Below are 17,540 nucleotides of genomic sequence, written 5' to 3' on the forward strand. Positions count from 1 at the left end.
TTGGGGAGTCTGAGTCCATGATTTCATAAACTGAGGAGTCGGATGATTTTTGTACAAAATCCACAGCCCTGGTAAGTATTCGAATAAAGAGTCAAGCCATTTTGGGTACCCGGAGTTTGAGTCAGTGGTTTCATAAACTGAGGAGTCGGAAGATTTTTTTACCGACTCCACAGCCCTGTGAAACACACAAAAAATAATTATAACACACAACTACATGTAACATTAACTGAACGTCCAATACTTGCATGTAAGGCTTATCTTCACCCAGGAGTAAGCGGACTACCTGAAACTAACATGGCCAGCTTTCTAATATCAACATTTGCAAGTATTTCCAGTCCCAATTATTGAGTCCTTATGGTGAACTTCACTGCTTTCCAAGAAACAATCCTTCAGGCTTATGAAGTGTTATTTCATGTAAGTGCAAGTCTATAAGTATCAGTACTAGGGCTGCACGATATATCGTTTTAAAATCGATATCGAGATTTGCGGCAAGACTTTTTCCTAAATGTCCAAGTGGCGTTTTTTCATGCGTAAAATTTTATGCGTGCGGGCTTTTTATGCTTATGATTTTAAGGGTTCCATTCGTGAAATTGTTTGTGTTGGCCGCGCAGCATGCTTCCTCCTTCTGGCTGGAAGGAGTCAGAGCGGCACTAAGCACAGTAATGCAGCCAGCACGTTGCTTATGGAGGAGAGGGATCCGCACATCAGGCACTCCTGTTCTGCACCCTGTCTCCCATGGTCACACTGTGTACCTCTCACTGCCCAGGATCTTTTATCTCTCCACTGTCCTGTGGAGCAAACAACTTGGATCACCATCCACTGCCCAGGATCTGCTGTGGTACTCAGCTCTGCATTTATTAATAGCTGCTAGTAGTTTTGATCCATTCACAATGCAGTAACCTTTATAAACATGACAGAAAATGACATCATACTATCAATTTCATAGTATGTCATTTTTCTGTCAATGCAGGTTTGTAAATGTTACTGCACATTGAATTTAATGCTAAGGCTTGATTTGAAGAAAATCGTGAAAAAAAATCGAAATCGCAATTTTTGTCTGAAAAAAATCTCAATTCAATTTTTTCCTAAAATCGTGCAGGCCTAATCAGTACCATTGTAGTAGGGTTAAGGTTAGAGCTAGTATTAGGGAGGTTTTGAATTTTATATAGCAAGGAAATGAGCAGCGCTACTCAAAAACAGACCAGTGCCTACCTGCAAAAAAGTGCAAGCCCCACCTGTGGAGCCGAATACACACCGAGCATACACATGACCTTTCTACCACTGGAGGATGTTGGTTTCCTGTAACAGCTTACATGCAACCTATTAAGTACTCGTCCTTCCCACTGCGAAGAAGTCAATCCTCCATGGGAGGGGCCTAACACTAACTAAATCCTAACCTATGTATATGCATAGCCTGAGTGCGCTACCAAGTAAAATTGAAAAATCGAAAATTGCGCAAAAGGTGGATCAGCGCAACACCAGGCCACCTCCGAATGGCCTCCAATCAGAGATGCGCTGAGCCCCCCCCCCCCCCCCAGGAACTACAAACGCACCTTGAACCCAAACAGAAGCTCTGCATATACACCAAAAGCATGGCTGTTAAGTGGGAGCAGCTGATCAAAAACAAACTAAACTAGTACATGGCAAGGAAATGAGCGGCGCTACTCAAAAACAGACCAGTGCCTACCTGAAAAAGGGTGCAAGCCCCACCTGCGCAGAGATGCGCTGAGCCCCCAGGTTACAGGAAACCAACATCCTCCAGTGATTTTCCTTTCCTTGCTATGTACTAGTTTAGTTCGTTTTTGGTCAGCTGCTCCCACTTAACAGCCATGCTTTTGGTGTATATGCAGAGCTTCTGTTTGGGTTCAAGGTGCGTTTGTAGTTCCTGGGGGGGCTCAGCGCATCTCTGATTGGAGGCCATTCGGAGGCGGCCTGGTGTTGCGCTGATCCACCTTTTGCGCAATTTTCGATTTTTGAATTTTATAGTTAGGGCCCACTCAAATTTAAGTAAAAAACGCTGTGTTTTTTAACAGAATAAAATTATACGCCAAAACGGACAGCAAATGCATCCTGTGTTTTCAATAGGATGCGCTTAACGAAACACAAATGCACAACCCAATCCGGACCACAAATGGAAGCCTGTGGTAGGCTCCCTGCGGTTGGAAAAACACATACCTGTCGGAAATTTTGTGCTGCCACTCGTTCCAGAGAGCATGAAACATAGGGCTTCTTGACAGTTTTCAAAAGAACCAATGAGAATCCTCTTGCAACAGAGAAAATCCTCTCTGTTGCTAGGTAGGATTCACTAGGTTTTTTTTTTCTTTCAACAAACAGGAAACCCCATGTTTCCTGGTATCCACTGGAGCAGTAGACAAGAAGGGAATGGCGCTGGTGACGAGAAGTACCGGCGGAGGGGTGACGACACAGACAGTGGCCATTGTCAACAGATGTACTTACCACGCCATTAAAACTCATACACTGCGTTTGCGGTGCAGTGTGAACCCGACCTTAGACATATAGGAGGGTACAAATTATGGTTGTCATAATGTTGTGACATTCAGGAGTAGATATAGATCGTAAGTTTGTTAGACAAAAGTATTGCACTACATCATAAAAGCTGTGCCAATCCACAGTCCTAAGTCTGCAGTAAAACACAATGAAGTACGTACCACTCACAGGGTGCTGTACCTTACCAGCGTCTCGTGATCCACAGTACAACACTCGGTGAAGTATTGGATTGAGAACTTTACTGCAGTACAAATACGACACCTCTTAGATATCATATACAAAATCAAGTAATTAAGTCTTTTAATTATTTTTGTCCAGTTACCTCAGGTAAAATGTAACTTGTGTGCAGGAGCATGAAATCTGCACGTAGAGAACAAGAAAGAGGCAAATCCATTCCGCTTCTGCTTGCAGACACTGTTCAGCTTGAGAAAGTGATGCAATTAATTTCTGTGAAATGGTCTGCCTTAGTAGTTCATTTGAGTTAATGGAGCCTGGGAGCAGCATCTGCAGCATGTACAAGGCTTGAGAAAATAAGCCATTTTATCAGTAACATGTCGCTTCTGACCTTTTATGTGAGGTGTGTGTGATCTTGATGCCCATATATGCGATGATCTTTAGAAAGTTCTAGATTGTGACAGAACGTCTCTTCTCCCTTGTCACACTCAGGCGGACTATTTCAGCTGCATTGCTACCACCGTGTTTCTTCGGAAGGAGAATTGCCTTTATCAGGCCTGCCCTTCACAGGACTGCAATAAGAAAGTTATAGACGAGCAGAATGGCCTCTTCCGCTGTGAGAAGTGCAACAAAGAGTTTCCCAATTTTAAATATCGCCTTATTCTTTCGGTGAGTTCCTGGTTGGAAATGTGAGTTTTACAGAACCAGTTCACCACAGGATCAGGATTTCACTCAGTATAACCTGCGCCTGCTTAATGTTTGTGTATGTACCTCAAAGCAAACCTGAACTGAACCTTCTCTCTGCTCTAAATAAGCAATAGCGTAATGATTTTTAAAGAAAAAAAATGTTTTTCACAACTAATACATATCCTGCAATAAATCTGCAGTGTTTACTTACTGCTTTCATGGAAGCAGACATATTATTAACATCCTGTGTTTACAAACTAGCTGCTCTGCGGTGATGGAGGAGTTTCCTGAGCTGACACAGCTGAGACATCAAATTACAGTGTACAGATGAGGGGAATTAGACAGGCTAAATTCTAAATACATACAGGATGCATTTCTCTGTTTTCCTTCTGGTTTAGGTCTACTATAATTAGAAACAAATAGTTTAATGGCATACAGTGCAACAAGTTATCAACACCCAGGCTTTCTGTTAACCGGTTCGGGGTCATGGTAAGTAGAATCTACACCACATCTGTGGCTCTCTAACTCATTGCTGCCTAGATTCTGTACTGTGGCTTACTGCAGTCCTGAGCTAATCGCTGCTCCTGGAGGAAGTAAAATCAGCTGTCATGTGACAGCTGAGCTTCCTCCTATCAGTCAGGAGTCGTTTTCTTTGGCTCCTGACCTGATCACTGTGAGCCAGTCACAGTGCTCTGGAAAAGAGGTCTAGAGAGAAGCCCTGGCTTAGACTGCATTTCTGCAAAGGACAGGTGATGACCTCATCAGCAGCTGCTGCCGATCTCATCAGTAGGATGCTGGCCATCGCTCCCAACGGCCAGCATAGGCATGGTTGGAAGGAAGAATGGCTGGGTATCTGAACCACAAGGTCCAACCAAACTCCTGGGAATCGCTGAGGATTAGCAGAGCCCCTTTTGTGACAGCAGCCAATGCTGATGAGAAGCTAGTAAGGCTGAAAGTGTACATTAAAGTACACCTGAACTGAGAGGGATAAGGAGGCCGCCATTTATTTTTGTTAGCCTCCATATTCCTGTCACTTAAGGTGTACTTGAAGGTGGATGTGGGGGGAGTTGAATTCTACTTGGGGCTTTTTTCAGTCCCCCCCCCCCCCCCCCCCCATTATCTGTGGTCCTCCCAGTTCCCTCCGTTGTGCCACTGTCTCCCCAACTACTACAGTGCATGCGTTGTCCCAACTGCATACTCCTTGATTGTGCTCCCATAGCAGAGTGTGTTGCAAGTGCACTCGCAGAGCACTCCTGGCTACTGGAGCGTTATCAAGGAGGCGTGCAGCCAGGACAGCGCTTGCGCTGTAGTCCGAGCCAGTCGCGGACTTTATTTGGGGTTACAATGGCATAACGGGGGGGGGGGGGGCACCAAGGGGCTGGAAAGGGGAGGGGGCAGGTTGGCAGTAGAAGCCCCCTGTGCAGGATTAGGGCTGCTCTGTTATCCGGCCATGGTGCTGTCTGACTGACCCATTGGTTTGCATGTACTATATTGTTGAATATAGCATTTTGGAAGCTCTATGTAAAATGTAGCTGCAGTATTTAATCGTTCAGATTTTGGTTTCTCTCTCCACTAACCCATTCTATGTGGAAATACTAATGGGCTACTTTTGCTGTTGATTATCAATTAACGCTGACATTAGCTGACCTGCCCTATGTTTGGCTGTATAAACAGCTCAAAAACCTCTCTGCTGGTTTGCTTTGGGAACTTTTGTGCAACAGTTTAGCACAGCAAAAAATAAATATAATGCCCACTGTATTTGGGTGCATTGACTGGAACCTCCAGTATTGTAAATTCACTAAAGGAAACTGTAATTTAGCTCTGCGCTCAGTGTCACTAAACAATATGGGGTGCTGCCTGTTGCTTATTGAGATAGAGCATTTAGTGTACAGGCAGCATTAGCTTTGAAAACTGATTGGTCCTGTTCAGATTCCGGATTTGCGATTACCTTTTATCCTTCTGAAAAAATGAATTGCTCAGATTTATCTCTTAACAGCTTTGCTCTTAAAACATTTTTTTTTTTCCGCAGTGGTGACGGTGTTGGTGGTAGTTTGTTCTGTATTTTCTGCGCCTTACCCAAATTTGTATCTTAACGATACTTCCCTGGCATGGCTAATAAATGAGGCACGCTTGTGCAGTCTCCCTAACAGCTCTGGGACTGGCAGTTTAACTAAAATTCCTTCCTCATTCCAGCGCAAAGTAACTGCTGAACGATCTTGTTTAAATACGGCTCACTCGCTCTGTCATTGATCCAAAATCCCAGATATAAAGCTCAAATCTCCTGCCAAGATTTTCCTCTGAGAAGTCTTTGTACTTGTATAAAGACCACAAAACTGAATCTGTGCTGTATTAGTACAGATGTCCGCGCTGTGTCTTTGTGTGCCTCAATTATCAAACAGCTTGTTCTATGCACAGGCGCTATAATTTCTAACAGTTCTACGTTTCTCACCCCCCCTTTTCTTGTTGCTAAATTAATGCTGTTTTTGCTGATACCGTTTGCATTATGAGAGGGTACTTATCAGTTCTTGTTTATAGGTTGCTACGGTTCCCTCTGAAAGTGGAGTGTAACCGAGCATTATGAAGATAAATTAACAGTAAATGTTTGTAGAGAGATGAAATTGCACTCAGAGCCCGGGGCCTATATTTAGTCCCTTCTCGGGAGCCGTGCCCTGCACCTCCTGCATCAGTGGCGCCTACTTCAAAAGCCAAGCTCGTTTCTGCCTGCGTCTGTGAGAGGAATTTCTGTGTGTCGGAGTGCAGAGATAATTCTAGCTCGCGCAAAAGGCTGCCAGTTCTCCACATGCGGCCTCACCACTTTTCATACAAGTGCTTGTTGGCCCTGACCCGGTAGGAATAGAGCGTGGTTGGTTTTTTTTTTGTTGTTTTTTTTTTTTTATCCCGCCGCCTCATTATATTCATCAGCCCTCAGCAGCTGTGATGACTTACAGTCAAGCTGTTTAACGCCGGTCAAAATCCCTAATGATATAAAATGGCAGGAGGATATTGTGGAACGTCTGAATGACAGGCTTCTGCTTAATTTGTGAAAAAATATCTATACGCCAGTTGCGTTTCTTTTCCGCGATCCTTCTTGCGCTGCTCAGGGCCTTTTTTGTCAACAGCAGAGCTGGAGCGCCCTTTCCTTTGAACCTGCTTTGGGCTGCGACAGAGCATACGCTTTCGATACGTAGCTCTTACAATAGTCAGTGATGTCAGGAGCTATATTTAAGAATCCATCTCATGCAAGCTGCTGCTGCTGCTGCTTTCTGCTGTCTGAACTTTTGAATGAAGCTGTTTCCTTTTATTTTCTCTATCAGGGTTTTTAAGCTAAAGGATTTGTCATCTCATTTCTCTCTAGAAGGCATCATTTCCCTGGAGTAGAGCGATTTGGGCAACGGTGACGCTTAAAAAAATCCATATTAAGCATTAGCTCCAGTTTACCTGAAAACAAACCATCCTTTCCCAATCCTCTTTATTTCAACGACTTAACAAGCATTGCACAGACATATGGATTTTCTCTGTAGACTGGTTTGGTGCCCTACATGTGTTCTACTGTGATATGTTCTTGGCTGTACTTCCACCTCATGTGAAGGTGGAAGTGATTTGCTCCATCTGAAGTATGCCAGTTTTCAGCAAACCCATAGGGCATCTTGAATCTTGAAGTCATTGCAGTAAAACGAGAAAAATAGAAGGGGTGAAAGAGGTGGAAGAGCAATACAATAATGTATGTTTAAAGGGCATCTGAAGTGAAAATTAACTTATGATATAATGAATTGTATGTGTAGTACAGCTAAGAAATAGAACATTAGAAAACAGTCTTCTATTGTTTCCAGAACAGGAAGAGTTAATAAACTTCATTTTGCCGACCCTTGGGTCACAGACAGTCTTATTTTCTGTAGGACTTATACATCAAACAGTGAGAGACAGCTTGAGATAAGGTTTTACTGCAGGGGAGTTTAAAGGGTCATTAGCTCTGCTCTGTAACACAATTTAAAATACCATGTGGCTTGTAATTTCAAATATGATAAAATGAGGCAATGCTAACCCTCCTGGCGGTTCATTTATTCTGCCAAATAGGCAGAAATCCATTTTTTTGTTTTGTTTTTTTTTTGTTTCATGTAAAGCTACCAGAGTGGTAGATACATGAAACACCACTAGAGGGCGCATGTGTCCCTCTAGTGCGATCGTTGCCGGCATCAATAGCAAACAGGCGTATAGAATGCGTTCCCCTGTTTGGCTTCTCCTGTCACTATGGCGACGATCAGAATGATGTCATGGACGTCAGACGCCTCCGATCCAGCCCATAGCGCTGCCTGGAACTCATTGGTCCAGGCAGTGCAGGGCTCTGGTGGGGGGGGGGGGGGGCTCTTCCGCCGCTGCGTGCGGGTGATTGCCGCAGAGTGGCGGCGATCAAGCTGTGCGCCCGGCTAGCAAAGTGCTAGCTGTGCGTACAGCACTTTAAATGGGGCGAATCGCCCCACCAGGGACTGAGATATCCTCCTGCGCGGCATAGCCCGAGATCAGCTCGGGCTTACCGCCAGGAAGGTTAAAAAAAAAGATATAGAACTGAAAATAAAAATGACTCTTTTCTTTGCTACTAATGTTCTGTTAATTATCCGTACTAGTGGGGGATCCCATTCAAGGGAAGGTGCACTCAAGGACTTTCCGCAAGCCTTGTAGTGGAAACACCACCTTCCGAGCACCTAGCTGTCATCGGAAGCACACTATACGGGGGGTCCCTGTCGGTGAGTTCACCAGGGCTCGCCGTAATTGCTCATCCTTAAAAAATACCTCCCAGTTTTAGGGGGCGATAAGGATCTACACAGTATTTTACAGCAGGGGGTACGCTTTGCGAGTAGACTGGCTCCTACTTTTGCCCGATCTCTGTCTCCTAGTCTCTGAGTCCCGGACCAGGTCATCCACCTGGTTCAATTTGCTAGGCTCATACAGATGTGGAGTGAGGACATGCCACTATAGAGTACATACACAAACTCGGGTGGCCACATCAGTCTCAAACGGGCGCAGATTCCCCATTAAGCAATTTATTAATTGCGGGACGTCAAACGTAGTATATCTCATCACTTGTGGTGACTGTGCCCTACAGTATGTGGGCTGCACCACAAGACTTTTACGTGCCAGAATAGCGGAACATTATTGTGGTCTGGATTGGCTTAGTACTAATATTTCCAACGTGGCCAGGCATTTTCGCCACGTACATCAAGGTGACATGTACTCTTTTTTTTCTTTTCATGGATTGGACAGTATCTTACCTGCCCAGAAAGGAGGAGATATAACTAAACGGCTTATGAGCCGTGAGGCCCTGTGGATTCTCAAGTTGGGTACGAGACTCCCTAAAGGTTTGAACTCCCGCTGAGATTTGGCATTAGTAACGTGATGTCTGGCTTTTGCTACTCTTGCTGCTCTCATGTTTTTATTTATACCTGTTTATACTTGATTTTTATGGTTGACACATCAGGGTTAGGATGAACTCTGTATGTCATGTATTTTAATTGGTTCCCCTGCGAAAAAATATGTACTTTTGTAGTAACTAATATTTATATTGGCTATTTTGGATTGTGAATATACCTTCCTGTATGTGGAGGTATGGGTGTGTCCTTTTGATGTGTGATGACATTTGGATACATCCATAAATAAAGGAGCTTGATCCTAAGGACATTGTGCGGACATCCTTTAGTTTTATGTCTGATCTTGGAGTGGCTGTCCTGGTCCTGGCATTGTTCTGGAAGTTGAGCGGGCGGCTTTCCCTGTTTTTTTTCTTTCCAATTATCCGTACTACATGTATTATTCCATCATATCATACGTTTTTGTTTTTTTTGCTACAGTGTCTCTAACAAAAACTAATTTCTATCATGTTCAGCCTCGCTATTAAGCTGCAGTTTTTAATAGGAATTGCAGTCAATCTTGCCTCCCAGGAGGAGGAACCCTTTACCTCCCTTCTGGAAGCCACATAGCAGTCAGATGAATTGCCTGGATCAGTTCTTCATGTAAGGTGTTTAGGGTTGGTTCACTTATACTGTATGTGCTGCACTCACACTTTAGTTCAGCATAGCCCATACAGCTGCAATGGACTTGTTGAAAGGGTTCCATGCAAAAGCATGAGGGTGTTCTGCATGCCAGCTGTGCATGTACTGTTTGGTGCAATACAGCATAATGTGTTTGTGTCAAGGTTAAAGGGGAACTGAAGAGAGAGGTATATGGAGGCTGTCATGTTTATTTCCTTTTAAACAATACCAGTTGCCTGGCAGCCCTGCTGATCCTCTGCCTCTAAAACTATTAGCCATAGCCCCTGAACAAGCATGCAGCAGATCAGGTGTTTCAGTGGTTCAGACTTATAAGTCTGATCTGACAAGACTAGCTGCATGCTTGTTTCTGGTTTTAATCAGATACTACTGCAGAGAAATAGACCAGCAGGGCTGCCAGGCAACTGGTATTGATTAAAAGGAAAGAAACATGACAGTCTTCATATACCTCTCTCTTCAGTTCCCCTTTAAATGAGAAATTCTTTCTGGATATCCTATCATTGCTTGTTAAAATAAAAAAAAATTGAAATGTCTTTAAAGTTTGATAGTATTTCTTCATTACTCTCAAAAAATGTCCACAGCGCTTAAAAGATAAATATCTTTAATACTCCAGATAAATTAAAACAATGATTACTGATCCTAGGCCACAAATAACCTTGTAGCACCTTCCCCACTTCACACAGACATTCAACTCTCACACCACTCACTCAGCCTCACTGCAGTGAGCACGTGCAAAAAATGCTGAAAAAACAGGGATCCCTGTAAAGAATCAAAAAACCAAAGTTGCACAGGCACATAAACCAGAGTTAAGCATATAATCTTCAATATGTATAAGCACAAATGCTAGGCACTAATGTGCACTTCAAGTTGTATGTTTAGGCGTCACAATGTTTCCAGTGTGGATCCCCAGAGCAGCTCTGAAGAAGAGGGGCGTACCCCTTGAACGGTCAGCAACCCTGCGCCGCACGAAAGAGTGACGTCACTGAAAACTAATCCACCGCTGTGGAGCGTTACACTTCCGTATACGGACTTGCATCTATCCGGAATCCGGAAATTCAGCCCTGACACTGCTATACCTCTAGCCTCTCCGCACCCACGTTATTGGCCAAACAGGTGACGGATTGAGGCAGAACGTGGAGCTGTGATCCTGCCCTAACACAGGAGGGTAACGTATGAGCAACTTTATATTGCACCTTGATTGAAGACTGAACTTTGGGTCAGCCATTGCCGGGCAAGCGGGCTGATTGGGATCCACACTGGAAACATTGTGACGCCTAAACATACAACTTGAAGTGCACATTAGTGCCTAGCATTTGTGCTTATATTGAAGATTATATGCTTAACTCTGGTTTATGTGCCTGTGCAACTTTGGTTTTTTGATTCTTTACTGGGGTCCCTGTTTTTTCAGCATTTTTTGCACGTGCTCACTGCAGTGAGGCTGAGTGAGTGGTGTGAGAGTTGAATGTCTGTGTGAAGTGGGGAAGGTGCTACAAGGTTATTTGTGGCCTAGGATCAGTAATCATTGTTTTAATTTATCTGGATTATTAAAGATATTTATCTTTTAAGCGCTGTGGACATTTTTTGAGATTTATAAGTTTGAGGTTTTGAGGATTGCCTGGTCCAAATCAGCCGCTGAACAAAACCATTTTGACGCAAGCTGCCATTTTTAGTTTCAAGTATTTCTTCATTAATGTCTCATAAGGCAAGGGTCAGTCTTCCTCGACATTAGTATAAGAGGTACCCCTTTATTAACCTCCCTGGCGGTAAGCCCGAGCTGAGCTCGGGCTATGCCGCGCAGGGGGAGATCTCAGCCCCTGGTGGGGCGATTTACATGCTGTAAAGTGCTGTGCGCGCAGCCAGCACTTTGCTAGCCGCGCGCACAGCTTGATCGCCGCCGCTCTGCGGCGATCGGCCGCACGCAGCGGCTGAAGAGGGCCCCCCCGCCAGAGCCCTGCGCTGCCCGGATCAATGAGTTCCGGGCAGCGCTATGGGCTGGATCGGGTGTGCCTGACGTCAGGACGTCGGCTGACGTCCATGACGTCATCCCGATCGTCGCCATGGCGACAGGAGAAGCCAAACAGGGGAACGCGTTATATACGCGTTCCCCTGTTTGCTATAGATGCCGGCGACGATCGCACTAGAGGGACACATGCGCCCTCTAGTGGTGTTTCATGTAGCTACCACTCTGGTAGCTTTACATGAAACAAAAAAAAAAAATTTAAAAAAAAGATTTTTTTCAATTTGGAAAAAAAAATTAACCGCCAGGGACGTTAAGACTACAATGGCCAAGTGCTCTCAACTGTGAGTAAAATTCTCTCAAGAACAATCTTTGCTTGCATTATTTGCGTAATTTAAATTTCATCTGTCAGGTTAACCTCTTCTGTCCCTGAACCACTTGCCATTTGTCTGCAGAATGCCAGTAACTGTTTGTTCAGCAGCATTATTATGAAGCCCCCATCCCCAATCCCTCCAATTTGTGGGTTAGGAGTATAATGCTACTAAAACAAAGGGACTAAAAACCTTGCAAAAAGAAATTTGATTCATTGAACATGGCTGTTACTTTCTGGGTGACTATCTCATTCTCAGAACTTCCTATGGGTTGACTGACAGATACCCCCTGAATCAAATTAAGGTACCCCCTGGGCTGCACATTCCATGTGATGAGGACCTAGGGTGTAGGGCATCCCACAGCTTTACCAAGCAAACAGTCAAGAAACCTTTGCTCTTGCTATGGGAAAAATGTCCTTCTGCCGTGGATTAGTTGCATCCCTTTAAGCTATGCACCGCTTTTCTGTGACTGCAGATATGTGCAGCATTTGTAATCAATGGAGGAAATACCCGGATGCAGTTACAGGGTGAACTAACAAACTGAAATACTCATCCTGATCCTCTTACTACCGGAGAGCATACTTGTGGGTGTGTGCAAACACATTTCATTTTAATTTTCACTTATATACAAATGACATCCAGCTTACTACATTGGGCACAGACATGTTTTGATGGCATTATTTTGTTGTGGTCTTTTTTACAGGCAAACATTGCAGACTTTGGAGAGAATCAGTGGATCACTTGCTTTCAAGAGGCGGCTGAAGCAATTCTTGGCCAGAATGCAGCATACCTGGGAGAACTCAAGGATAAGGTTCGTTCCTTCTTCCCCGTGTGATATAAAGATGATACTCTCGCCTCACGAAGCTAGTGTACTGGGCTCTGTTCCTGGCCTGGACTTCATCTGTGTGAAGTCTGTTTTTGGGATGTGGGGGAAAAAATCCTATGCAAACATGGCAGTGCAGGGCCAGCCATTCTATCTTTTAAACAGCGATATCTTCAGATTTTCACCATCTAAAATACTTTTATTAGGTTTCTCTCTTTAAAAAGTTACATCAGCATAAAAATCATGTGTGGGTATCTGTAAAATGACGCACAGGCGTTTCAGGCTGTCTCAGTCCTTTCTCAAATTATGACAGACCCACATAGGGAACTGATCATTTACATATATACATATTCATATAACCGCATCCACCAATCAAAATCTACCATCTACTCTCTGAACCCCACAAATGTCACTAATATCCAAAGGGACAACTTGATTACAGTATGAGGTAATGTGGACGCTCACCACCGAGGTTTTCCCATGTATAACACATCGGGAAATCCAAGAAGAATACATAGTTCATTGTGTCCAATAGGAAATCAGCCTACGACGTCCGCCACAGGACTGTATATCCCTCCTCCAATCAAAAAGCGCAACCACCAGCCCACATACTCAGCACGGCGTAGGGGAATGGCGCCGACCAATAGGATAAGTCCACAAGGTTGTACGGAGGAGTTCCCTGCGCAGTCCGCTCCGGCCCACGTGGCGGTGATTGACAGCGACGCTCACGCAGGCGCAGTACAGAGCGACCTGGAGGTGACGTCATCGCCGGGGACCGGGACGGACCTGCGGCGAAAGGCTGCGGGCAGAGCTGCAGAGAGGGACATCCTGGGAGCTTGGGGCTGGAGGAAGCCCCCAGTAAGTAGCGCTTATTTTATGTAAATCTCCCTGATAACTCCTTTACTGATTTAACATCAGCAGTCACTTTCTTAAAGGGAAGGTTCAGGGAGGGTGGAGAAAAAAAAAATCAATTTCCACTTACCTGGGGCTTCCTCCAGCCCGTGGCAGGCAGGAGGTGCCCGCTCCGCAGGCTCCCGGTGGCCGACCTGACCTGGCCAGGCCGGCTGCCAGGTCGGGCTCTTCTGCGCTCCGAGTCCTGGCACTTCTGCGTCCCACGCGGGCGCGCTGACGTCATCGGACGTCCTCCGGGCTGTACTGCGCAGGCCAGGTCGGGTCGGCCACCAGAGACCACCGGGAGCCTGCGGAGCGGCGGCGAGGGCACCTTATTTTTTCTCCACCCTCCCTGAACCTTCCCTTTAAGTGTTGATCACTCCATGCGAAGATGGGGTGTAATTGCTCCTATTCCTCAACCCCCATTCTTTCAGCTGTATACAATCCCTGTAGGTATCCTGCCTGTGGAAAACTATCTTTTAAACAGTAACAGGATGATGCTGTTGAGTATAAGACTTCTACACATTTTTTGGCCCTCTCAAAGGTTTTGTCTCAATCTCTACAAATGTTACCAGATTCTCTTGTCTCTCCAGAGGGGGAAAAAGTGCTCTCTGCTGCTTTTCATTTAAAAGTAGTCTGTGGGTGTCCACACTTACAGCGAGCACATTCTTTGCTGAATAAATTCCCTTTGGGAGAAGTGAAAGGACTTTTATTTTATTTCCGATGACTGCTGAGCTATTTTGACAAGTTTAAAGGTGCAATTAGTTATTGTATGGAGGGAGCCTCTCTCCTGACAGATGCTTAGTGTGGCTTCCTCTGAATATTACTGTCTTCTCTGTGCAGAACGAGCAAGCTTTCGAGGAGGTGTTTCAGAATGCCAACTTCCGCTCCTACACCTTTAGGATTCGGGTCAAGATGGAGACGTACAATGTAAGTTTTATATCGTTTTACTTTTAAATAGATACTTGGTAGTGACTTTTGAAAGTGCAACTTTAACATTTTACGTGACTTAAAGGGAACCTTTACTGTAAAAAAAAAAAAGTTTTACTTACCTGGGGCATCTACCAGCCCCCTGCAGCCATCCTGTGCCCTCGCAGTCACTCATGGCTCCTCTGGTCCCCTGCTGCCAGCTAGTTTCGCTTTTGCCGACTGAGTCGGCTGTCCGCCATGCGTACGTTTTTACGCATTCCTGATGGTGCAGGAAGCTATTGCAGACAACAAGTACATTTTTACGCATTACGGGTGTAATGCTTAAAATTTTAGGCCTGGAATTGTGCCTTAGCATATTGGTCCTAGATAATGTATAATATAGGGATTTCTACACAGTCTATAGTGAATATGGAGGAGGTTAGCTGTGTTACTAGGGTGGATCAAAAAATCTAAATCGAATGTCAGGATAAGGAGATCTGGCCACCATGGTCTAGTGTTTCTCCAACCCTCACACTGACAGTCCTACACAATAACTCGCATTTCTGTCTGCTGAGAGATCAGCTGGGCTTCTACCATCACAACCACAGAATGCTATCGCCTTGCGCACTGTTAAAGCGGACCCAAACCAAACATTTTTTTTAATTCAAAATATTTAGTTGCACCACTCTGACACATACAAAGATAAATAAACACTCCTTCAAGCCTATGAGCATTTCAGTGCATGCTTTTCATCCTTCTCTTTTCATAACTAGGGTTATACAGGTAGCAGCCATTACTTCTGAGCTTAGTAGGAGGTTTTAGATCATGGGTGATTTTGTCATCAGCTACCCTCCCTCACAGGGTCATAATCTATGTGAAGTCTCACACAAGCTGAGATCACCTCCCCTGTGACATCATCAGTAGCAGCCTGTGTTTTGTTTGTTTTTTTCTCTCCTCCACCAGTCTGCTGGATTCTGTCCCGGCAATATGAAAGGAAGGGAGGGGTTCCTCCAATAAATTAAAAATAATTTATATTTGTCATCATGCAGCTGAAAAAGGCTGCTATTTATTATTATAAGTTAGACAATAGATTTTATTTCTGAAATCTTGTATTTTTAATTTGGGTCCACTTTAATAGAAGTGTTAACTTAAAGTAGACTGACGACATCATTATTTTACAAGTACCAGTGTAGATTGGGAGCTACTGGGGTTCACTGTCTAGATCTCCGTATCCAGACATCCTAAGGCTCCCTGCACACTGCAAATCAGTTTTGTGACTTCAATTCCGATTTTCACTGAATGCGATCAACAGAAAAACGGAGTCAAAAACACAGCATGCAGTAACGATTAAAAGTCGGAATCTGATGTAAAAACCAATTAAAAATTGGAATCGCATGCAGTGTGCAGGGAGCCTAAGTCTGGTTCCGGTTTAGTTTTTTAGTTTTTTTAATGCCATGTTGGTCCTAAAAAGATAACCTATTTGGGTAGATAAAATCAAGGTAGAGAACAGAGAGCCCAATATGGTGTAGTAGTTTTGGTGATGAATACATTAGTGTATAATTGGGAATAATGCTCTCAAAGGTAGGTTACCACCAAGGTAATCACTGTATAAGCAGATGGGAAAGACACCTGTCCCCACTCAGAAGTCACTCTCTGTAGTAAGAAAAAGTAGGGGATGCACCCCTCCACCAAGGGTGGATACTCGTATGTCACACAAAAGGGAAACTGAGGCGCCAATGTAGAATAAAATTCATTAAAATCAGTTTAAAGGGAGGTAGAGGTGGACTTAATTCCAGGTCGTAGGACTCAAGCTGTTCAGATTTCAAATAAAATCTTTATTGTTCAGAATCATGAAAATACAGGGAAAAAAAGTTCCTGTATTTTTATGAATATGAACAATAAAGAGATGCTTGTTTGAAATCTGAACATCTTGTGTCCTACTACCTCGGGTTAAGTCCACCTCTACCTCCCTTTAAGCTGATCTTAATGAATTTTATTCTACATTGGTGCATCTTTCTCTTTTGTGTGACCTATTTTCTTGTTACAAAATGGTTAAAGCTTCCACTAATGAATTCCAGGAAAGACAACCGAACACTAGCATACTGTTCCAGCTTTCACGTTCCTGGTACATGTGTGGGCTGAGCGTAATGTTCCAGCTTGCTGCAAGTTACAAATGTGTGTGTCAATTTTACCCAGTTGTTTTTATCTTGCTGGCTTCCAGGATTTACTTTAATAGCTTTCATCAGAAGTGCCACCTACTCTGTTACTTTTAGAGCGAAAGCCATCTAAGTGGAATCATATGAACTGCATCTCTTGGCTTGTCTACAAAAGAATGACTAGTTTTTTGGCTCAGGCCTCGAGAGCTTTAAAAATAACGCCTGTTTTGAGCTTGTGGTGAGATTGAATCACAATGTTGGATCCGTATGAAAATGATTCAGATTTGATTGTGTGGAAAAGCTGCTTCAAAAATTCTAGTGCTTTCTTTGGTTTACCCATCAGAAAGCTACAGGTATTAAAGAGAATCTGTATTGTTAAAATCGCACAAAAGTAAACATACCAGTGCGTTAGGGGACATCTCCTATTACCCTCTGACACAATTTCGCCGCTCCTCGCCACATTAAAAGTGGCTAAAAACAGTTTTAAAAAGTTTGTTTATAAACAAAATGGCCACCAAAACAGGAAGTAGGTTGATGTACAGTATGTCCACACATACAAAATACATCCATACACAAGCAGGCTGTATACACCCTTCCTTTTGAATCTCAAGAGATCATTTGTGTGTTTCTTTCCCCCTGTTCTCATGCACTGAAGTTTCAGGCTGCTTGTTTCTTCCTGCAAACAGCTTTGCCCTTGTCTGTAATTCTTCAGTATGTGAAAGCCCAGCCAGCTCAGAGGACGATTTATCCAGCTTGTAAAAGATAAGAGAGAAGAGAGAAGCTGCTCTAATCCTAAATAACACACAGGCAGTGTGCATAGAGGGGCCTGGAAGGGGGAGTTCATAGCAGAACCACAACACTGTAGAACTTGGCAGCCTTCCAGACACAGGCCGACAAGTCTGACAGGGGAAAGATACATTGATTTATTACAGAGACTGTGATAGCAGAAAGTGCTGCAGTAAGCCAGAACACATTAGAATAGCTTTTTGAACTTGTAGGATGCTAAAAAACAGGATGCAATTTTTG

At 44.0% G+C, this 17,540-nt stretch overlaps 1 protein-coding gene across 1 annotated transcript in view; it reads left to right on the top strand.

Annotated features, from left to right (window-relative positions):
• The window catches only part of RPA1 (replication protein A1), a 105,094-nt gene that overhangs the window by 81,404 nt on the left and 6,150 nt on the right, over nt 1-17,540 (top strand). Inside the window, exons 14-16 of the mRNA XM_068270077.1 lie at nt 3,175-3,351; nt 12,439-12,546; nt 14,293-14,379. Of these exons, the coding sequence (XP_068126178.1) occupies nt 3,175-3,351; nt 12,439-12,546; nt 14,293-14,379 (372 nt within the window). The remainder of the gene's footprint in view (nt 1-3,174; nt 3,352-12,438; nt 12,547-14,292; nt 14,380-17,540) is intronic.

This window comes from Hyperolius riggenbachi, chromosome 2 (genome assembly GCF_040937935.1).
Source record: "Hyperolius riggenbachi isolate aHypRig1 chromosome 2, aHypRig1.pri, whole genome shotgun sequence".
NCBI classification, from domain to species: domain Eukaryota; kingdom Metazoa; phylum Chordata; class Amphibia; order Anura; family Hyperoliidae; genus Hyperolius; species Hyperolius riggenbachi.